The sequence below is a fragment of the Arachis ipaensis genome, chromosome B5, assembly GCF_059453495.1.
Source record: "Arachis ipaensis isolate K30076 ecotype BB chromosome B5, ASM5945349v1, whole genome shotgun sequence".
In the NCBI taxonomy this organism is placed as follows: Eukaryota; Viridiplantae; Streptophyta; class Magnoliopsida; order Fabales; family Fabaceae; genus Arachis; species Arachis ipaensis.
Window position 1 is genome coordinate 15,652,603 of NC_142440.1, and position 22,009 is coordinate 15,674,611.

The following is a 22,009-nucleotide window of genomic DNA, read 5'->3' on the forward strand; positions in this document are numbered from 1 at the left end:
GACGCCATCCGTTTATTATTTTAATGTCAATTGAGTTTACTTTGCTTAATATTCGATTAGAACATCCTTATCCATCCTGAATTAATGAATAATCACTAGGTAAATTAATAAGTTGTCACTATGCTCGTGATGAATAAAATATCAAACACAAATCCCAGAACTTTAAAAAGGAAAAAAGAAGTGTGTGGTTAGGTTCCCTCAATTAAAATAATCGTTATCCAATTTCAACCACTCGTGTGGTCCATGGACGGTGGCAGGGAGCCGGCAAAGCTATCCTTTCACAATCACAGCCATTAAATTTATGTAAACTCTTTTGTTATATAAACATTAATTTGCCAAGGTTTGGGGTGCAAAGACACAAACATTAACATTGATCTTAATTATTAAGCTATAGCTAGCTAGCTCCACTGTTTTCAACTGCCAAAAATGGTGAAGATTGCTGTTGGTTCTTTTGATGACTCTTTTAGCGTTACCTCTCTCAAGGCTTATTTGGCAGAGTTCATTGCCACTCTTATCTTCGTCTTTGCTGGTGTTGGTTCAGCCATAGCCTACAGTAAGTGCTTATATTGTGTTATACGCTAAATTATATAAAATTCTTGCTAATTAATACGCTAGCTATAAGGTTTTTAGGGCACTCGTAAAAAAGACTCTGCGAATAGCTTCTATTTGCAATTAATATCAAACAGTTACATGCACTGGTTAATTAATCTGCATGAACACTCGTCAACTATATGACTGCGGCACATATATCACATCACATGCATGTTACGAGGCATGTGTCGGACATATATAAATGAAGAAAGCAATTGGTCAACTGAGGCAGGTATATAGATAGATACCAGTGCATAAATGCTTTGGTGATTTTTGGCATTTTGATTACCCGAGTCAACAACCTAAGAAAGCATAAGCACGTGAAAATTGCGATATAATTGCTGTTAGAATTTTGTCTAATTTGACTACATGTTTGTATATGTTTTCTATGAGCCTTTCTTTCCTTTTTTTGTACCTAAAAAAAGTCATTAATATATATCAAAATTAGATATCATGTAAATTACAATTCCCATTATTGTGAGTAAAATTTTGAACTAAGAAGTCTGATGAAATGGTTATTATTTATTTTTTTGTAAATATGCAGATGAGCTTACATCAGATGCAGCTTTGGACGCGCCAGGGCTGGTGGCGGTGGCCGTGGCGCACGCATTTGCTCTGTTTGTAGGAGTGTCCATCGCCGCCAACATCTCAGGTGGCCACTTGAACCCAGCTGTCACTTTTGGATTGGCCATTGGAGGCAACATTACCCTCCTCACTGGTCTCTTCTACTGGATTGCCCAATTGCTTGGCTCCATTGTCGCATCTCTCCTCCTAAGTTATGTCACAGCTAAGGTACTTAACTATTAAATCATGCACATGTTCAATTTTACACAATCAAATAAATTAAATTATCCAAGGATTCTGACTTCGGACTTCCTACTATTTGTTTATCTTCAGAGCATTCCAACCCATGGAGTGGCTGGGATAAACGTTTTCGCTGGAGTAGTGTTCGAGATCGTTGTTACTTTTGGATTGGTGTACACTGTATACGCCACCGCCGCTGACCCCAAAAAGGGCTCACTTGGCACCATTGCACCCATTGCTATTGGGTTCATTGTGGGTGCCAACATCCTAGCTGCTGGCCCATTCAGTGGTGGATCAATGAACCCGGCCCGTTCATTCGGCCCAGCGGTTGTTAGTGGTAACTTCGCTGACAACTGGATCTACTGGGTTGGCCCGTTGATTGGTGGGGGCTTGGCTGGGCTTATTTATGGTGATGTTTTCATTGGTTCCTATACCCCTGCCCCAACCACTGAAAACTACCCTTGAGTACACGAAAGTTGAAAACACACTCTTCTCTTGTTTGTATTTTCGAGCTAGTGATACTGCTACCCTGTCTTCACGCTTTGATTTCTTGGATCGTTTTCCTCCTCGTATATGTTTGATCATGTATCCACTTGTAATAAAATTGTAAATTATTAGTTGACCTTTATGTTTTAAGATTCATGTCTTTTATATTTCAATGTGAATCGATAGATAAGGGAAGTAAATTGCTCGTAAAGTCGTAAACTCAACAAAATGTGATCTCCAACTAAAAACTAAAAGCTATCTATCTTATAAGAGGGTCTATTAAATAGAAGCAATGTTTGGAAAGAAGAGATTTCATTCAACTTTCCTGTCTCGCAAGCGTAAAAACCAGGTCATGAGAAATTCTGAGTGATAGTAAATTACTAAATTATATTAAGTAACGACATCCTTTTTGACCTTTTCTGCTCGGTGCAAATTGCAAACAACTATGCCTACTCGTCACTTGATAATGCTTGCACTAACACGATTTTTGACTATATTTAAGAAAGCAACCGTTGTTTAAAATTTACAATAAACTTTTAGATAAATGTCTCAAGTAAACAAAGTGGATTACACATAATGAAGCAAGCTTGAGATTGATTCATTCTTTAATTAATGGAGTAATTAAAGACTTCTAGCAACCCTAAACCCTATAATTTTATCAAAAAGATTTTCAAGTATGCTTTAATGGCTTTTCTGTCAAATAATACAAGATCTCATCACTATGAGAACACTTTGGAATAAAATGTAATTTTCCAAATAAAACAGAAAACTGACGAATATGCCATGAAGATGTTGCAGAATAAATAGTAAAGGAAACTAAAGGAGTAACCAAATTAAAAGCCAGGATGTGATAACTTCTGGAGAACATGAAGAAGCAAAACCTGAATACTAGATCAGCCATTCTAGACAAAACTATTTATCCACGAGAAAAGCTCAAGCTCTCCCCAGCCACCAGCAATCCAGCATAGCATGACGGTATGATTGCTACATCAGGATGATACCAGCCGTGTTCCTCAGTGGAGTATTGTAGTGACCTATAAAGGATAATCACATGAATGAACAAGTTTACTTAATATTAATAAAATCGCTATCTGTGATACACAATAAAATGATACAATGGAGGTCAAGGAAACAACTCAAACAACAACAACAAAGGCCGCAGTAAGTCAATCCTTGTCTACATATAAGTAGAAAAACAATGAATTCCCAATCACAAAAAAAAGAAAAAAGAAAAACAATGAATTATGTTTTGACTTAATTGAAAATACAAACGAACAAATATGGTAGAATTTATCAAGCATTTTAAAGGGGGATTTCACAAAACTCACCCGGTAGCTACTGAGTTAGAAAAAGATGGCTGTTGGGTTTCCAGGAGTGGGAGGATTTTTTTCTAGAACAGGTCGTAAAGATCCAGCTTTAGCTAAAGAATCAGCATCAGTTACAGACAAAATCTCCACATCTTCTAGACCTATCTGTCTCTTGATCAAGTCCAAGTTTTCCTTAAGAACCTCGATTTCACCAAATGGCAATCTCAAATCAAGGGCTTGTGGGCCAAGTTTAATTGCTTCCCCTTTTTGATGCCTCAAGAAGGGCATACATTGCTTCTGAACCTGTTTAAAATTGGAGGATTGACCTAGAGGGCTCTGTTGCAAAGCCTCCAAAATCTCTGAATCTGGAGCAAAGGTTCGTGTTCCTTCATCAAATTTGCTCCGGAGAATATTCAAGCAATCAGCTTTCCAGCCATCAAACTCTTCATTTACATATATCAAGCCTTTTGTTACCTTAGAGTCAGTTGTAACTGGAGCACCTTTCTTATTTGGTTTTTTACCAGAAATTTGTGTCTGAAGCAACTTCCTCAACGAAACAATGGTCTTCTGCAAATATTCATTGGCAAGCTTCAAGGTAAGATCAGGAGCATCGGCTGATGGCCAGCCAGCCTTCACAACAAAACCATCCTTTTTCAGAAGCTCCTTCCAAACAAATTCTGCATAATGGGGACATATAGGTGCTATAAGACGTGTCTGCACATCCATAAAGCGCCACACCAAGTCACGGTTGTAACCTCCAACACCACATGACAATCTATACTCATCTCTAGCTATCTGTAGGTCATAAAAACCAGTCTTAAGAGCTTCCCTAAACATGTAATTGGAGTAATTTTGCTCAGTTGTTTTGACAGCAATGTTTATGTCATTAGCAAACACACGATCAGCATAAGTTGATGGGGGACCAGTTCTCATTGAAGATTCAGCAGCCAGAACATCTTCATACCATGCAATTTCTTTAGTGAGCTTCAGAATTGCAGTATTTACTGTCTCAAAGGCAAAATTTGCATCATCAACGCCATCGCCAGCATCAGCCAAAGAAAATCTTGTAGCATCTGCAGAAAACTCCTCAATGGCCTCTCTCAATGTCTTGAAATTTCCAGTGGACTTGGACATTTTCTCAGAATTGAGCAATGTGTGACCATTGCATCTGAACCCAAGAGGCCAATGGTTCTTGGACATAATTGCAGTATGGTTATATATGGAGAAGGTAAGATGGTTCTGGATGAGATCCTTACCAGAAACTCGAAGATCAAAGGGATACCAATACTCAAACTCTCTCTTCATTCTTTCTAAAAGGGATGATGAAATATCAGTTGACTTGGGAAATGGACCATCACAGAAAATGTAATCCCACACATCATCAGTCAATTGCTGAGGTTTGATTGCAGAAGACTTACTGGAACCGTACATGTCTCCATTCTGTAAATGGTGCGCAACGGTATAATAAGCCATGTATATAGTAGAATCAGAAAGTGACTCTACTAAGTACTGTTCATCCCATGGTATTCGTGTGCCAAGACCAAATGAACGTGAACAAGCCCACTGGTTCAACCAGCTCAAAGTATGCTCAAATCCATGACGTGTCTCATCAGAATAAAGGTTCATGTTGGACAGGCACTCCTCAGCTAACTTCTGCCATTCTGGTTCCCCATATGTAATGTACCACTGATCTGTGAGAGCTACAATACATTCATCACCAGATCTTGACATCACTCGTTTCTCAGGCTCACTGTAGATAATAGCCTGGCCTGCAGGAATTTAAAAAAAAAAAAAATTAGGGAAAAACTGAACGGGGGAAATACAGACACATTGGTAAGATATTGTGAAACTTAAGTTCAATTATGATTCGCAATTAGCAAAAAAATTAGTATTATTCTGACCAAATGTGCCATAGTATTAAATGAATTTATCCTCTAAGATTCAATGGCAGAACATAGGATAATTCGGACATTGGATGGCAAACCTAACCTTTTTTTGCATACTAATATTTTGAAAATTTTCAGCTTAATAGATCGAGTATAATTGTTATGCAGTAACACTGTAAAAATATTTTACAATATCATCAATTAGATAATTGTGTTTGTTCAACTCTTGAGACACTGAGTTATTGAATCAAATAAACTTTTGTTGATTGATTATACATGATTAGATATCTAAAAAAAATATTTTTACGCTGTTGGATACACATTTTATCCTAAATCTGCCATTAATAAAATTATGTAAGATAATTGTATTATCCAATCAGCAAATCCTCATAAGTGAGACGTCATATACAGGAGTAAAAAAAAAATTAAAAATGCATGAACAGAAAAGGAAAAAAGGTAGAATGGCATCTACTGACCTGTTTCCAAAAGCTTGCTCCTAATCAACGGTTTAGCCTCCTGGACTTTCTTCCCAGCATATTCTCCGACAATCATTGTTCCTTCCGTAAACCCTTTCAAGTATGTTCGCTTCTTAGCATCTGCCAGTTTGTCTTTATCATTCGGAGACTTGATATTCAACTCATTCTCACAGACATACTCTGCACATTTATTTCCATACACGGGAACTTCGATGATAGGCACAATCTCAAAAGGCACTACCCATTCATCCTTAATACCCAACTTCTCGCGATAAGCTGGCTTTGATTTCAGTTCTTTCAGGCTCATGTAGTCATCTGGCGCATCACTAGGCACACTAGTCACAACCCCAGTACCTTTATCCATTAAAATGGACATCATAGGAAGAGCATAAATGACCTCATTGAAGGAAAGCGGTGACTTTAGTGGAAGGCCAATCAAGTCACGACCGGTGAGTTCAAGTAAACATGTAGGTTTCTCGGGGACCTTGGAGCGGTTCTGGTATGCAAGGTTAAGTGCAGCCCTATATGACATAACAAACACCTCACTCTCGTTAACCTCATATGCTCCATACTTTCCATCAGGCAAAACCCAAGCATTGGTTTGCCCATACATTGTTTCAGGCCGCAAAGTCGCAGCAGCAAGGAACACCTTCTTCCCTTCAAGAACCTCAAACTTGGGAGGGAAAGGCTTCAACACTTCCATCTTGATAATAGTATACTCTTGCGGCAGAACCCCCTCGCCGCTCGCTCTATCGTGATCAGCACATGGCTGGCCATCCAAGGGAGAAAATATAGTGTACCTCACATCCTTCACTACCTTCCCCATTGACTTCAACTTCCTCATCTGCCACCTCACAAACGCATCGAAATAAGGGTTGATATCAGTTGTAATGAATGACCTCCTCCAATCACAACCCAACCCAAAAGCTTTGAGGTCATCCACGGCCAATGGAGGGAAATAAGTGAGCCACTTATAAGGATCCTGAAACTCCGAAATCTCGCTATCAGATATACCAACACTACGCATAATCTCCCATTGATATACCTGTCCACCTGATTTCGCCGCAGCCTTCGACTTCTTCCCTTTGAACTTATCAGGTGCTGCACCGGCATTGTTTTCAGCTTCTTCTTGTTCCTTTGGCTTCTCTTCCTCTTGCTCCTCTCTCTCAACGGGGAAAACAGGTGGGTCTCCGAACTGCTCAATCTCTCTCCTGAGTTTATCAGCCGAAGCCTTTATCGGCATGCCGGTGCAGTGGAACGCGAAAGGAAGAAGCACGTTGGCGCCTCTGAGACGGTGGAAGGCTGCGGCGAACTCCAATTTTGAGAGGGAGAATGCGTGGCCAAGGTGAAGGTATCCGTTCATGTAAGGGAAAGGGAAGTTTCCGAAGAACTTTTCACCGGGTTGTGGTGGCTTTTCGCCAGGTTCTGACCTGAAAACGTCGTTCTCTTGCCACCATTTTTGGACCTTGACTTCAATCTCTCGAAGACGGTCCCTCCGAGCAAAGCTCTTGCCACTCTCTGCCGCCATATCTGTGAGATGACGGCAACTGCAGCGAAAACGGAATTTAGTCAGAAAAATGACGGTAATTTCAGATCTATATTAAAAAAAAAACTTGATTACTAAACACCAAATAAAAGATATAGTCAGCTCAAAAATAGAATTAAAGCCAAAAAGGAAATGATAGAAATGATGAATTTGATTTTGGATTACTTTATTGAACAAGAGAGTTGAAGATAGGGAGTGAAAGAGTGACCTGCTTAAGAATGAGGATTGAAATGAAGGAATGGAGTGTGATAGGCGAGAACGAAGGTTACAAATCAACATATACAGAGTAGAGCCAAACGAAGAAACTGAAACACAGCACCAGGGTTTTGCATTGATCCACCCTTCTGGGTCGGATCGGGTTCAATCGGGTTGCTAAGCCCATTGGAACATAAAACGTGGCCCCAAAGTAAGATTCGGCGGGCTAAATCTTGCGTCGCACTTTTTGGTGTACCTAGCTCCAATTCACCACTTACGAATTGATTTAGTTTGCCAAAAAATGAAAAAGAACTGATTTGGCAGCTTAGACTCAGCCATATTACTTGACCAAAAAAAAAAAAAAAAAAAGACTCAGCCATATCTATAGAGAAGCTAAAAGATGTGATGGCTAATTTCAGCCTTGAGCGGGATTACGAGCTTCATTACTGGAACTCTCCTCCTAATCCAGTCAGAAAGCTTATTTTTGACGTTATATGGGCTTCTTGGCCCCGTAGTGTTTCCTTCCCTGTGTAATTTTCTTAGCTTTGGGCTTTGTTTAGAAATAATAATAATAATAATAATAATAATAATATACTCCTATCTAAAGTTAACAATTAAAATCTATTAGTAGTAGAGAAAAAGTACATACTCCGTACTCAGAGAGAATGAAAGAAGGCGAGAGCGGGTGAGCAGTTGAAGGTGAAATACGGTGAGGAAGATGGTCGTGCCATCGAAAGAGATAAGGGAGAGAGCGTGGAAGAGTGTGTATCCAGTGTTAAAGAGGGTTCTTCTCAAGAGGGTTTAGAAAAGCCATTTAAGGTCTTTTTCATAGATAAGGTGCAGAAAAGTCTAAAGCCTTTGCATTAGTAGAGTCTTTATCTGGGATGGTATCGCGACGGATGACAAGTAAGTAGGGTACATGGCTACATGGCTCTTATGCATAAGTTTCGGATAGTATGGCGCATCAAAGGAGGGTTTGATTTGTTGGATGTGGGGTTTGGGTATTTTTTGGTTAAATTTGATATGGCTGCGAATCGTGAGAAAGTCATTCTTGGTGATCCGTAGTTGATAGACGGTCACTATGTTGCAGTAAAATCATGGGACGTGGATTTTAGGCCATGTAAAAAATCCTTCGGATCAACGCTAGTATGGATTCGAGTCTCGAGATTTCCAATCTGGTGTTACCAGTAACAAGCAATGTTGTGAATTGCTTCTGCAATAGGGGTTGCGGTGAAAGTAGACTTGATCACTAAACTTGCAAAAAGAGGAAAATATGCCCGAGCTTGTGTTCAAATTAATCTTAGATTGCCTGTAATCAAACATATTATAGTGGAGGGTATGACTCATGAAGTGGAGTACGAGAGTTTATAGCTGATTTGTTCTACTTGTGCACGATATGGGCATGATAAATCATTGGCAGGGAGAAGGAGTCCTTGGAAGGAAACGGTGATTCTTTTGGTGATGATGGAAAAAATAATGAAGCCCCGACACTAGTGCCACACAACAATAATGAGATTCAAAAAGAGGCTGAATTGGAAGCTCGCGATTTGGGTGAGAATTCTCGTAATTCGGGTGAGAAATTAAGAGTTGTTAAAGGGAAGGATGCGGTTACGGAATCATTGGCTCCTCACGTACCTGTTGGTCATGTTAATGAGGCATGGATGAATGATGAAGAGGGCTGCCAATAAGTGCTGCGTAAGGAAAAATTCACAATGGGTCAGCCATCAGGTTTGAAGGACCAAGATGGAAAGCAGCACAAGTATGGTTCGAGAAGGGTTCCAAGACCCAATTTGCATGGTGATGGAGGCAAATCAATTGGTATTAGGAGGGGAAAGCGAGAAAAACATGAAATTGTGCCATCTCCATCGCATAGAACTCCTGCACGTCGTGGAATTTCTCTACGGAAGCGTCCGCGGCCTTTCTCCCTGCAGAACTCGCCAGTTGATAAAAATGGTAGCGCAACAGAGGAAACCTTAGTAAATGGAAGCATGGCAGGTGCATCATTAGGGGGTCCGAAGGTTGCAATTATTGAGGATCAGAGTGTGCCAGTACCGCAGGACAAACCACCTATTGATGTTGATGATTCTATTTAGAGTTTATGTTCTTATTTATTCTGTCCCTATTATTTATGGATAGTTTAAATATGATTGTTTGAAATATTAGGGGTGCTTCTAATAAGTTAGCCCGAGTGTATTGTAAGGAACTTGTTAGAAAATTTAGACCTGTTTTCTTTATTGTGGTTGAAACTCACTCTCCTTTTTAGCATTTAAAATTGTTTTGGGAAAGGTTGGGGTATCACTCTGTTGGTATAGTGGAAGCAGAGGGACATAAGGGGAGTATTTGGTTTCTATCCTCTATGAAGGGTGTTTGTTGTAAGTTCATTGATGCTTTTGACCAGGGTGTTACTGTTGAGGTTCAATATGATAATTTAGTTTGGAGGTGTAGTGGTATTTATGGTAGCCCTCAATTTAATAAAAAGATTCTCCTTTGGGATTATTGATAATTGAGAATTTATGTCGGTTCGGAATCAATCAAAATAAGCATCAATTTGTTGGTAGTATAGTTCAAACCAACAATGAATTCTCAAGATCAAATAATAAAGTCAATACAAAATAACCGAGAGTAATTCAACCTCGGGTCGTCTTCCCTAGGAGTTGCAATGAAATATATAATTATTGGCTATGAGAGAGAGAGCATGGGAAATTGGGAATGAAAGCAAAAGAGAGCAAGAGATGTAAATAGCAAGAAAGCAAGTAAACATGCAAGGAATGTAAATGGCAACTCTTGGCAAGAATTGGGGAGTTTAGGATTCCTATCCTAGTTATGGACCACAAACATGACAATTGTGTGGAATCAATCCAAATTAATCAATCCTCCTTGAGAATTAGTCAAAAGCATAATTGATCTCAATCCATAAGTTCTAGTCAACTCACTAATTACTTAGTGAAAAAATAGCGTCAATGGAAACCAAACCAATTAACTATTCTCACACAATGCGGAATGGACATCCACAACTCAATTCCACCTAAACATCCAATTTCTCAACCAAGAGTGTGAAAACTAAACATGCAAGAAATTAAACATCAAAGCAATAAAAGTCAAAGCAATTAAATGCAAGGAAAGGAAACTTCAAATGCAAGAAAACATCTTGGCAAGTAATTGAGAGTTAAGGCTACCTATCCTAGACATTGACCACAAACACATGATGATTATGAAGAGTTAATTATACTTAGTCAACCTTACATCGAAGATAAGTCAAATAGGCATAGTTAATTTCAATCCCTAAGTCTTATGTCAACACTAAGGGGTCACATAGAGTAAAGGGAGACCAAATCAACTAATTACTCTAATATATCAAACAAGAATGGACATCAATGACTCAAGGATCACCAAAGTCAACAATTTTAAGCCAAGAGTGAGGAAAAACTATGTAAAAACTAAGCCAAACATTTTATCAAACACTTGGTGTGCATGAAAATAAAATAATATTAAATTGCAATAAAATAAATTCTAAAACTACCAAAGCAAGAAAGTGACAACAACAACTATAGAAAGCAATAAATGACATAGAAACATAAATTTGCATTAATTAAAATTAAAGTAACAAAGAGTATCCATAAGCATAAAAATGACAAAATAAAGGAAATAACAAGAGAAATGAAGAAGAAAAAGATAGAAGAACATGGAAACATAAATTAAACTATACTAGAATAAGAATTAAAAGCTGAAATTAAAAGGAAATTAACTAATAAAACCCTAATTCTAGAGAGAGGGGGGAGCTTCTCTCTCTAGAAACTAAGAGAAAACATAATAAAAACTAAACCTAATTGCCCCCCTTCACATGGAGTGAGACCTTCCTTCATATAGCACTCAATCAGCTTCAGAAAGCCCCAAAATTGGGCTCTGGAGGCCCAAAAATCGACCCAGCGATTTGCAATAAATGAATCACACGCTGGGACGTGTGCGGACGCACAGGTGTGTGCGTCCGCACACATGCTGATTTTCTTCTTGTGCGTATCCACACATGGTTTTGTGGCTTTTGTGCGTACACACTAGGTTGTACGCACGCATACTCCAATGTGTGCTTCTCCCTTGTTTTCTTCATGCTTTCTCCCTTTGTACATGCTTCTTTCCACTTTTGCCTTGCCAAACTTACCTTTAGGACCTAAAATCACTCAACAAATATGTCATGGCATCGAATGGCATAAAAGTGGGATTAAAAGTGATTAAAATAAGCATAAAATAGCATGTTTTCACATTTAGATGCAATCTAGAGAGAAAACACAAAAGCATGCTATTTAGGTGAATAAGTGTGAGTTGATGTGATGAAATCCATCCAATTATAGCCAAAATATATCATCAAATATGGATTCATCAATTATCTTGTTACACAATCCATGGTATTTCAAGGACCTTGGATTGTTCTTGGTGATTTTAATGAAGTCAAATTTAATGAATCCAAGGGCTGTCAATTTTCTCATCAAAGAGCAGATATGTTTGCTACTTCATTAGGAGATAGTGGTTTGTTTGATCTGAAGACTATTGGGAGGCGATTTTCTTGGTACAAGAGGGTGAAAAATTATGTTGACGTGGCAAAAAAGCTTAACCGAGTCTGTATAAATAGTAGTTAGTTATCTATCTTTCCAGAGGCTTATGCAGAAGTTTTAAATAGGTTTCAGTCTGATCATTGTCCTATTCTGGTGCGTTGTAAAGGTCGTCCTCAGCCTAAAGGGAATTGACCTTTCCATTTTGTTGCTTCTTGGGCTACTCATCCGGGGTATAGGGATATTGTGAATCAGTCATGGTGGTCTGGTAATAGAGGGATTCATGGCAAGGTTTCGGAAGTACAGAAGAATTCACTAGAGTTTAACTCGAAGGTATTTGGTAACATTTTTGTTAAGAAATGTGAATTAGAGCAGCATATTAATTATTTACAAAAGCGTTTGGAAGTGGTGGATAGCATTTATTTGCGTCAAAAAGAGCAACAGTTGCTTGATGATTAGGGGTGGCAAGCGGGGAAGCCCGCCCCGCCCCGCCCCGCCCCGCCAGAAGCCTGCCATTTGGCGGGCTGGCCCGCCCCGCCCCGCCTAGTGAGGCGGTCCCAGAATCCTAGCCCGCCCCGCCTTACGGCGGGCTGGCGGGCCGGCGGGCTAAGCCCGCCAAATATCCTCTTTTTTTTATTTTTACTTTTAACTATTAAATAATATATATAAAGATATAAAAAAATCTCTTTTGTTTTTTACTTTTAACTATTATAATTTCTAAAAGTATAAACAAATTATAATTTTTGTATTCACAAACATTAAAGTCTTTGTAATTATAAATATTGTTTCCAAAGCAAAATAAACATAATCCAAAACATAATTAACAATATTGTCTCTAAAACAAAACAAACATAATCTAAAACACCCAATTTTCATCTTCATTCTCTTGTAAGTTGGGTTGGAGAAGCTGGGTTTTGATAAAAAAATTATAAAAATACCCCTTGCTAAAAAAATACTAAGCCCGGCGGGGAAGCCCGCCCCGCCCCGCCAAAGCCCGCCAAAACCAGCGGTTTAAGCGGTGCGGGTTAAGCGGGCTTTTGCTATTTGGCGGTCCCAATTTTCCAGCCCGGACCGCCTTTTTTGGCGGGTTACGTGGGCCAGCCCGGCGGGTTTAGGCCCGTTTGCCACCCCTATTGATGATTATAATAATACTCTAGTGCAAGAAGAGCTCCTATGGTTCCAAAAGTACAGAGAGCAGTGGGTAAGGTTCGGGGATAGGAATACAAGATTCTTTCATATTCAAACTCTTATGCGAAGGAAGCATAATAAAATTCATGGCCTTTTTCTCAAGGATAGAGTGTGGAAAACTGATCCAGAGGTTTTGAGTCAAGAAGCAGAGTCTTTCTATAAAAGATTATTCTGTCATTTAGATGATGTTGATTTAGGTTGCCTTGGTGATGTGCCTCTTCCTTCTCTGAATGAGGAAGCTTGCAATAATCTTACGACACCAGTTACTCTGGAGGAAGTCAGAACAGCTGTTTTTCACATGAACTCCTTTAAAGCTCCGGGTCCTGATGGATTTCAAGCTTTCTTCTTCAAAGAATATTGGGAGATCATTGGTCTTGATGTTTGGAAGATGGTTAAGCAGGCATTCTCCGGTGTTACTCTTGATCCGAGAATGATGAAAATTTTACTGGTTCTTATTCCAAAAGTTGAATCACCAGTATCTATGAAAGATTTCAGGCCAATTAATATCTGCAATGTAGTTTACAAGATCATCACGAAGGTCCTTGTTAATAGGCTCCGTCCTCATCTTGCGGAGATTGTTAGCCCGCTTCAAGTAGGATTTATTCCGGGACGAGAAACTCCTGACAACATCATTATTGCTCAAGAAGTCCTCCACTTTATGAAGAAGACTAAATCAAAGAAAGGCACACTGGCCTTTAAGATTGATCTAGAGAAAGCTTATGACAGAGTTGACTGGAGGTTTTTAGCTCATACCCTTAAGAGCTTTGGTTTTCCTATTCCTACAATTAATTTGATTATGAATTGTGTCACTGCTTTCTCCTTATCTATTCTTTAGAATGGGAATCGTCTGAATGGATTTACTCCTAGCCGGGGTCTTAGACAAGGAGACCCTATGTCACCCTATCTTTTTGTATTGTGTATGGAGCGATTGGCATGCTTTATTAATTATCAGGTTAATTTGGGTTTGTGGGAGCCGGTTGCTGTTTCTAGAGGAGGACCAAGAATATCCCACTTAATGTTTGTAGATGACTTGCTTCTATTCTGTAAAGCTACAAAGAGACAAGTGCAAAATATGATGTTGGTTTTAGAGACTTTTTGCAAAGCATATGGGATGAAGATTAATGTGAAGAAGTCTAAAGCGCTTTGCTCCAAGAATGTCTCTGCAATAAGGAAAGAGGTTTTCACTGGGGTATCCTCTATCAAATTTGTCCAAGACTTGGGCAAGTATCTTGGGGTAACCCTTAGCCATTATAGGGTGACCCGTTTAGCTTTCAATGGTGTCCTAGATAAGATTCGAAGTAGACTAGAAAGCTGGAAAGGGAGTTTACTCAATCGGGCTGGTAGACTCTGCTTGGTTAATTCTGTTGCAGCCACTATTCCCACGTACCAGATGCAGGTCTCTATTTTTCCAAAAGGAATCATTAGTAAATTGGAGTCTATGATGAGGAATTTTCTTTGGAAAGGACAAGTTGATAGAAGAGGATTGAATCTTGTTAGTTGGAAGGTACTGGTTACTCCAAAAAAATATGGAGGTTTGGGAATTAGAGATCCTTATTGTGTGAATATTGCTCTTCTTGGGAAGCTAATTTGGACTTTTTTCTAGTAGCCAAACAAGTTATGGGTCCAATTGTTGGATGCTAAATACCGATCATCTCTATATAACTATTTTAGTTGTCCTAAGAACAAGGGCTCTCCCATTTGGAGGAGTCTTTGCAAGGCTTGGAAAGTGTTGAAGGATGGGTTTGCTTGGTGTATTGGGATTTGAACCAGAATTTTTGGTTTTCTAGTTGGAGGAGAGAAGGACGGTTATCTAATAAGATGGATTATGTTCACATTTCTTATTCGAATCTCCGGATACAGGATATTTGGTCGGTTAGTAGGTGGCATTTGGATACTCTTTATTCTCCTTTATCTCAAAATTTGAAAGGTAATATTCTCTTTTACAATTCAGATGTGCAAGTAGGTCCAAAAGTGGGTTGGTATTAGTTTGGGTCTGCTGCCAAATTCTATGATTCACGCAATGGTTACTTGTGGTTGTGTAAAAAGCTTTTTGGTTGGGAGGAGCGGGAGAATTGGCTTTGGCTTTGGCGTTAGCTTGTTCCGGAAAAGCACAAATTTTTGGCTTGGTTGTGTCTTAAGGAGGCTCTTCCTACTGCAAGTTTTTGCTTTAGAAGAGGGATGTTGTCATCGGATAGGTGCCCAAGATGTCTTTCTAACCAGGAATCGGTTTTACATTGTATTCAGGATTGCCCAGAAGCTCAGCTTGTATGGCATAGGTTGGATATTTCTTGTCATCCTTTGGATTTGAAGAACTGGTTCTTGTATCATAGCAGAGAGCATCCGTTCAAGTTCTTTTTGGGACTTTGGTAGATATGGCGAGCAATGAATAATGACATCTTTAATCCTCATGAAACTTGGCCTCCGGAAAAAGTGATTTTTCTGGCATTAACTTCAGAAAAGGAGCTTAGGAATATTTTTGAATTAGAACGTATATCCCTTCCCTCTACTCTAAATGGTTTTTGGAATCCCCATTCATTGGTACTTTCAAGATTAATTGTGATGCTAGTTATGTTGGTTCAGGTGATAGTGTTGGTTTTGCTTGTGTTATTAGAGATTGTAATGGGAGTTGGCAAAGGGGGTGTTTGGGAATGATTAAGAGCAATAGTATTCTTCAAGGGGAATTGTTTGCTATTTAGAGAGGATATCTCTTAGCTTGGGATGTGGGTCAACGAGATGTTATTTATGAGACGGATTGTGTGGAAGCATTTAATCTTGTTGCTAATCACCAAGATGGTTTTGGGTTTATTGATCCATTGGTGCTCAAAATAAGAGATATCATGCATTGTAATTAGCGTGTTGACTTTCATTTGATTATGAAAGATGCAAACACGGTGGCAGATACTATGGCAAAGATGGCGAAAAAGTTACAACTTTCTCATGTAGAGCTTGCTTCACCTTAGGAGGAGTTTAAGAGTAGTCTTAAAAAGGACTGTCTCTCTTTTAAGTAGATCTTTTGTTTTGTTTTTCTTTGTTTAGTTTATTTCAGTCACAAAAAAAAATCTATTAGTCGTTGAAACTTGGCACAGATGAAGGCTTCCATCAAGCTGTACCAGGATTCAAATCTTACGAGTGGAATATAAAATTTCTTCTAGTGTGTGAATGTGGTGAGCAAATATACTGTAAGAAAAAAATATTAGATAAAAATTTAGTCAAATATATTAAATTATTTGACGATTCTCAACTATCTTCACATAAAAATAACTGAATTTCTATTAAAAAAACTAAAAAAGAAATAACTTTTATTGATAAGACTCTAATTAGTGTCGTTATCTAGTCATTAATTTTTTGTACAAGAACCTAATTGTTCTTGGGCAAGAATCTGTGATATTTGATTCTTTTATGATACAAAATGGTGATAAAATGCGAGTATTATTTTGTTGCGGTGAGAATTTTACCATTGGAGTCGCCAATTTATATGCTAATAGAGAGATTAAAGAGTATATACCCATTTTGGTCCTCAAAGAATTTCAGACTAGACACTTTAATCCCCAACTAAAATTAATTACTCGATTGGTCCCTAACAATTAATTCCGTTAGTCACTTAGGTCCTTTATTCCGTTAACTCTAACAGAGGACAAAATAGTTACTAACAACTCTAACAGGGGACAAAATGGTCCCTGATCTCCTCTGTTCGAAAATGACACTGTTCTCTCCCAATTTCCATCATATCTCGTATAACACTAGCAGTCTAACACTGTAACTTCAAACTACACAATGCACACTCTATAAATTTAATGTTCACAAGAAAAAAAATTCTCAACTTGTTCTTAGCCAATTCATACTCAGGAAACTGATGCCTATGTCTCTCAACTAGTTATCGTCTTCGATGGATCCCATGAATCTAGACAGCAAGTCTGATTTGTTAAGACCCGTCGTTGTCGTTGCCATCTCCCTCCTCCTCTGCCCTATCATCTCCATGACCACATTTTCCATCACTCCAATCGCTTCCTTTAGCTTCTTCTCCAAACAAATGTTCAGTAATTGCTTCAGTTTCCATATGAGCAGCAACAACGACATTGCTCGTTGTACTGATAGCTTGGATGCGAGGTCGAAGCTGTATGCCAACTTGAACTCTGGAAAAGAAAGAATGAAGCACTCGGTGTCTATTTCAAATGAGAATTTGCATATGATTCGAAGGAGAATCTTCTCATGATGTCCTAATGTCCAACAATCTATATTGCTTATCGAAGAGTGGAGAAAGGCGTGTCCTTGGAGTAGTTGTGGAACTTGGTCTTGAGGATGTCATGGACGTGTCAGGGTTGGAGGTGATGTTATCGAAGACGTGGAAGTAGATGCTTTTGGTGGGTGAAGTGCAGATGAGGTGGATGTACCAGTTACAAAGATTTAGGAAGTGTGTGGTGCATGACATATTGAGGTAGGTGCGACATGTGTGACAATTACACCATGGCTTAATCTTGGAGATAAAGAGGAGGAAGGAAAAGATGGAAAAGAAGACTGTGAAGGTGAAGAAAGAGAGTATGAATGTTAGGGTTATGCGAGATATGATAAAAATTGGGGAAAAACAGTGTCGTTTTCGAATAAAGGGGTCAGGGATCATTTTGTCCCTTGTTAGAGTTGTCAGGGACTATTTTGTCCTCCGTTAGAGTTAACAGAGTAAAGGACCTAAGTGACTGACAGAATTAATTGTTAGGGACCAATCGAGTAATTAATTTTAGTTGGGGACTAAAGTGTCCAGTCTAAAATTCTTTGAGGACCAAAATGAGTATATACTTGAGATTAAAATAAACACAGGTAAAGTAGCTGAATATCAATTGCCGGTTGCAAGTTACACGACATTTCTTATCTTTACTTCGTATTTATTACTGCAATTCAATATTATGCCTTTTTCCTACATATTCTCTCTGAATTTTTGAGAAACGTGAAATTTTTCTAGAAAACAACATAAAAGATACTAGTTATAATATATGAAAATGTTCATGTTTGACAAAAAACCAATGTTCTGAAAACTGGACCGGACTGGCTGGTTCGACTAGGTTAACCGAGAACCGGTCAGTTAGCCGGTCCGGTCAACACCTAAAACCGGCCTGCAAAAAACTGGTGAAAAAACCAGCCGAATCGGTGGTTAACTGGTGAACCAAACGAACTGGCAAATTTTTTTGAAGTCCGGTTCTCCCCTTTAACACCAAACAGCGTCGTTTTGGTTTAATTAAAAAAAAAAAAACAAAACGCGTAGCCCAAATGCCCCCAATCCCCTCTCCATTCTCTCACTCTCAGTGTCACCAACATACCAAAATCAAAATCCCTAATTCAAAGGTTCTTTGGAGAGAAGCAGAAGAATGAGGCTTGTCGGAGCACGGCAACGATAGAAGAAGGAGGCGGTGGAGCTGTGGTTGATGTGCATGGCTTTCCAAGCTTCTCTGCTTCTCTCTTCTCTCTTCTCTCTCACTCTCAGTCTCACCAAAATGGCAAAATCTCCCAATCTATCTCGCTTTTAGTCTCAGACGCCGCCAGTCTTCTCTGTCATCCCCGTCGTCGGCCGCCTCTTTCTCGTCGTAAAAAATGTCTCTGTCTCCGAGACATCTCTGCTTTGTCTCTGTCGAGCACCTCTCTGTCTGAAGTGCGAACGTACCTGTGCCGCTGTGGGCTCTTCGCCGTGGCCCGTGAGTTCTTCAATTTTCATCGTCCCTCAACATCTTCATGGTCTTGTTTATTTTCACTGATTTCTTCCCTTTTTCACTTTAGTTTTTTATTTGTTTCCTCTGTTGTGTTTGTTAATTTTATTTATTTTGATTTCTGAGTTGCTTCACTTGTTTGTTGCTGATTTGTTTGATTCTCAGTTGATGGTGTTATGATGGATTGCTTCACTACATTGTTTATGTTAAAATTTTTTCTAGTTTTTGTTGTTTTCAATTAATTTTTTATTCAGTGAGGAATTTAGAGCAGATTTGAGTTCATAACTTCAGATGCAGAGTTCTTGTTTTGAGTTCTTCTGCTTTTCAAATTTTTTTATTTTGTTAATTATATAGATTAATCATTTTGTAATTCTGAATTTTACCGAATATAAATTTGATAAAGTTCAATTTTGGGACTCTGGTTTTTGAATTTTTCTATATTGAATTTCGCTATATAAGTTCAATTGTGCTCTATTGAATTCTGCTATATTGAATGTTGGTGGTGAAAGTATCTGAAAGTAATGCTTCTGAACCTGCCAGGAGGATGTCCCTCATGCATCTCTACCTGAAAATTGTAGAGAGAATGGTGAATGTGAAGATGAGAATGGAATGGCTCTTGATAAATTGTGCAACACAGCAGAGGAGCAGGTCAAGAGCAATGGGACAGAGGAGTCAATGAGTTATGCAGATGGAAAAGTTCACAGGGAACTGAAGCCACTAAGAGCTCTAGAGATTATAGATTGGTTTTTAAGTTTGTGTTCCATTTACATAATCCATTTGGTATAGGCATCATCATTGTACATTTAATAGCTATTGGATAATTTCCTCTTCAATGCATTATGGAACTCGTGTTGTGTTTAATGTGTTTATATACTAAATTTTTAATAATTTTATTTAATATTTAATTAAATCGGTTGAACCTCGATTGAATCTGTGAACCAGTGAACCAGTCACCTCACCGGTTTATTGACCGGTCTGGTTCTCGCAACCTTGACAAAAACAAAACTTAACATTCAACATTAAATTCTTAATGCCTTTCCTATTAGTGAATTGGGAGAGTAGAGAATCTTAAAGGTTTTCTTTCTTAAATCATTGATCAATTAACTACCAAAATCATGAGAGAGAGAGAGAGAGAGAGAGAGTGAGAGAGCGTGGGTGAAAAATACAGGGAGGGCTAGACTTAGGGAACAGGATAAAGATCTAAGAGTCTGGAACCGAGAAGAGTATCAGAAACTTGAGAATGAGTCTTTCTCAATCTTTGTGGACAACCTTCCGAATGATGTATCGAAGAAAGAGCTGTTTCAATTGTTTAACTGGAAAGGATGCATAAATGATATATACTTATCACGAAAACAAAGAAGTGATAATGTATATATATTTGCTTTCATACGTTACACTACGAAGGGAGGAGCTTTGAAGGCTATAAGGGAAATGAATCGCATGAGATTGAGGGGTAAAGTTGTTTTTGTAGGGGAAGCTAAATACAGAAGGAAGTCGGATACGAATGGAGTCCAGAGAACCACGGGAACAAATGTTGACCAAAACACGCCTACTCTCAGGCTGCAATGTCAGAAGGTAGTGGCCCAGGCGAACACAACAGAAATGGGTAAGGAGGAGCAAAGCCTAGATCCACATGGAAATGGATGGACAAAGAAGGTGGAAGTATCTGTGGAAAAAAATTATGGAATGGTTACAGAGAAGCCTAGTGGGAGGGACAACAATTGCTATTAATTTTAGATCCTTGAAAGAACAGATTGCAAAAAATTTGCCCCAAGTTACCCATATACGAGAACTAGGAACTTACAAAGCCTTACTGACAGTTTTAATAGCATATGGAGATGGGAGGAGTCGGAGCGAAGTGAAACCAGAAGAGTGTGGCTAGAATGTTTTGGAGTGCCGCTGCATGCTTGGTCTGCGGAAACATTCAAAACCATCGGGAGTCAATGGGGTGAAGTGGTTGGATGCGATACGAAGACAGAATCCTGCAATTACTTCAGTGTGGGACGAGTACAAATTGATACATGTATTATGAATGTGATTAATGAGTGGATACACATTACAATTGGCATTAGCGGTTTCGATGTTATGGTAAAGGAGGTGGCACACGAGATGCTTAGAACGAGTTATAAGTTGAATAACATTTCTAATGAAAGCACAAGCGGTGAGATGCAAAGAGAAAATGCTTCAGGTAACGGCTCAGATGCGATTGGCAGGACGGTGGGGTAGGTAAATCGATCGAAATGCATTAACCAGGGAGAAGAACTGCTGATGGCAGTGGCACGAGAGGATGACGAAGTAGAGGGTAGAAGGGTAATTTCTGAAAGTATTTTGAATGAGTGGGTCAATGTGAATTTAATTGACAATCACCGCAATCAGATAACGTAGAAATCAAGCATTGAAGGAATTGAAGGGCATGCGGATTTGGTGGGGGATGCTGATTTGTGCAATAATGAGGATTCTGATAGAACCGTTTCTTGGGAGGTGGAGGCTATGGACTGTGGGCTGCTAAGAGGAGCCAGAAGGGGTAGACTAACAAAAAATAACATAAAGGATTCCTGGCCCAATAATAATATTAACCAGTTTGGGCTACGAAATGCTACTGGGCCGAAACTCCTATTGGGGGCAGCAACAACGAATGCAGAGGCTGCCAACAGGGCTGGACCGGGTTAGGAGGAAGTGGGTCGACGGAAACGGAGCACACCATGGGTTTGCAGTGCTGTTCTCCTTCGCGAAATAACAACAGGAGCGATCCAGGGAGCTCATGGCGCTGCTTCCCCCCTGGTCCCACGAAAACGACGAGCTGGAGACTTATGATTAACCCATGCGAGCCAGGGACTGGAGGACTGGTGTGCGATTGGGACGGTTGACGGGGCTGAGGGTGAGACGACCGTCGACAGCAGAGGCGACTGCGCTGAGGCGTTTGGGTGTGAGGAGTTGATGGGGACTCCGGAGGACTTGGAGGATGGAAGGGTTAGAGGGATGAAGAGGACTGTTATCTCAAGCCTTCCGTCGATTGCTAGCCTAGGAGATGTTGGGGGCGTGGCGGGCATAAATGGCAGAAATGGGGATGCTAGTGACGATGGCAACCTTGGGGACACCGACGGGGAGAACGGCTCAGACGAGGAGAATAAAACTGCTGCGGAAGTTAAAGGCACAAGCTTGGAAAATAAGATAGCTGTGGTTAACGATGCTGTACATGTCTGTAATAGATCGAAGATAGGACCGGGGGGGTCGATGCCGAATGAGGATGGAGCTGGGATTACTAACAGGAAGGGAGACAGAGATGAATATGA

At 39.4% G+C, this 22,009-nt stretch overlaps 2 protein-coding genes across 2 annotated transcripts; one reads left to right on the plus strand and one right to left on the minus strand.

Annotated features, from left to right (window-relative positions):
• The first annotated feature begins 234 nt into the window (after window positions 1-234).
• TIP2;2 (tonoplast intrinsic protein 2;2) lies at window positions 235-2,031 on the plus strand. Its single transcript, XM_016346588.3, has 3 exons — window positions 235-553; window positions 1,136-1,383; window positions 1,489-2,031. Exons 1-3 carry the CDS (start codon window positions 427-429, stop codon window positions 1,858-1,860), a joined length of 747 nt encoding a protein of 248 aa, XP_016202074.1. The 5' UTR covers window positions 235-426; the 3' UTR covers window positions 1,861-2,031.
• Window positions 2,032-2,534: 503 nt separating this feature from the next.
• On the minus strand, window positions 2,535-7,439 carry LOC107643052 (ATP binding/leucine-tRNA ligases/aminoacyl-tRNA ligase). Its single transcript, XM_016346589.3, has 4 exons — window positions 7,305-7,439; window positions 5,551-7,097; window positions 3,210-4,957; window positions 2,535-2,915 (listed from the first exon to the last, which is right to left on the minus strand). The coding sequence occupies exons 1-3, from the start codon at window positions 7,373-7,375 to the stop codon at window positions 3,225-3,227; spliced, it is 3,351 nt and encodes a 1,116-aa protein (XP_016202075.1). The 5' UTR covers window positions 7,376-7,439; the 3' UTR covers window positions 2,535-2,915; window positions 3,210-3,224.
• Window positions 7,440-22,009: the final 14,570 nt, after the last annotated feature.

Coding starts and splice junctions, on each gene's coding strand:
- LOC107643052 (XM_016346589.3), bottom strand. CDS start 7,375: ATGTTGATTTGTAACCTTCGTTCTCGCCTATCACACTCCATTCCTTCA. Junction 7,098..7,304: donor CAATCCTCATTCTTAAGCAG/GTCACTCTTTCA, acceptor TTTTCGCTGCAG/TTGCCGTCATCTCACAGATA. Junction 4,958..5,550: donor GAGCAAGCTTTTGGAAACAG/GTCAGTAGATGC, acceptor AAATTCCTGCAG/GCCAGGCTATTATCTACAGT.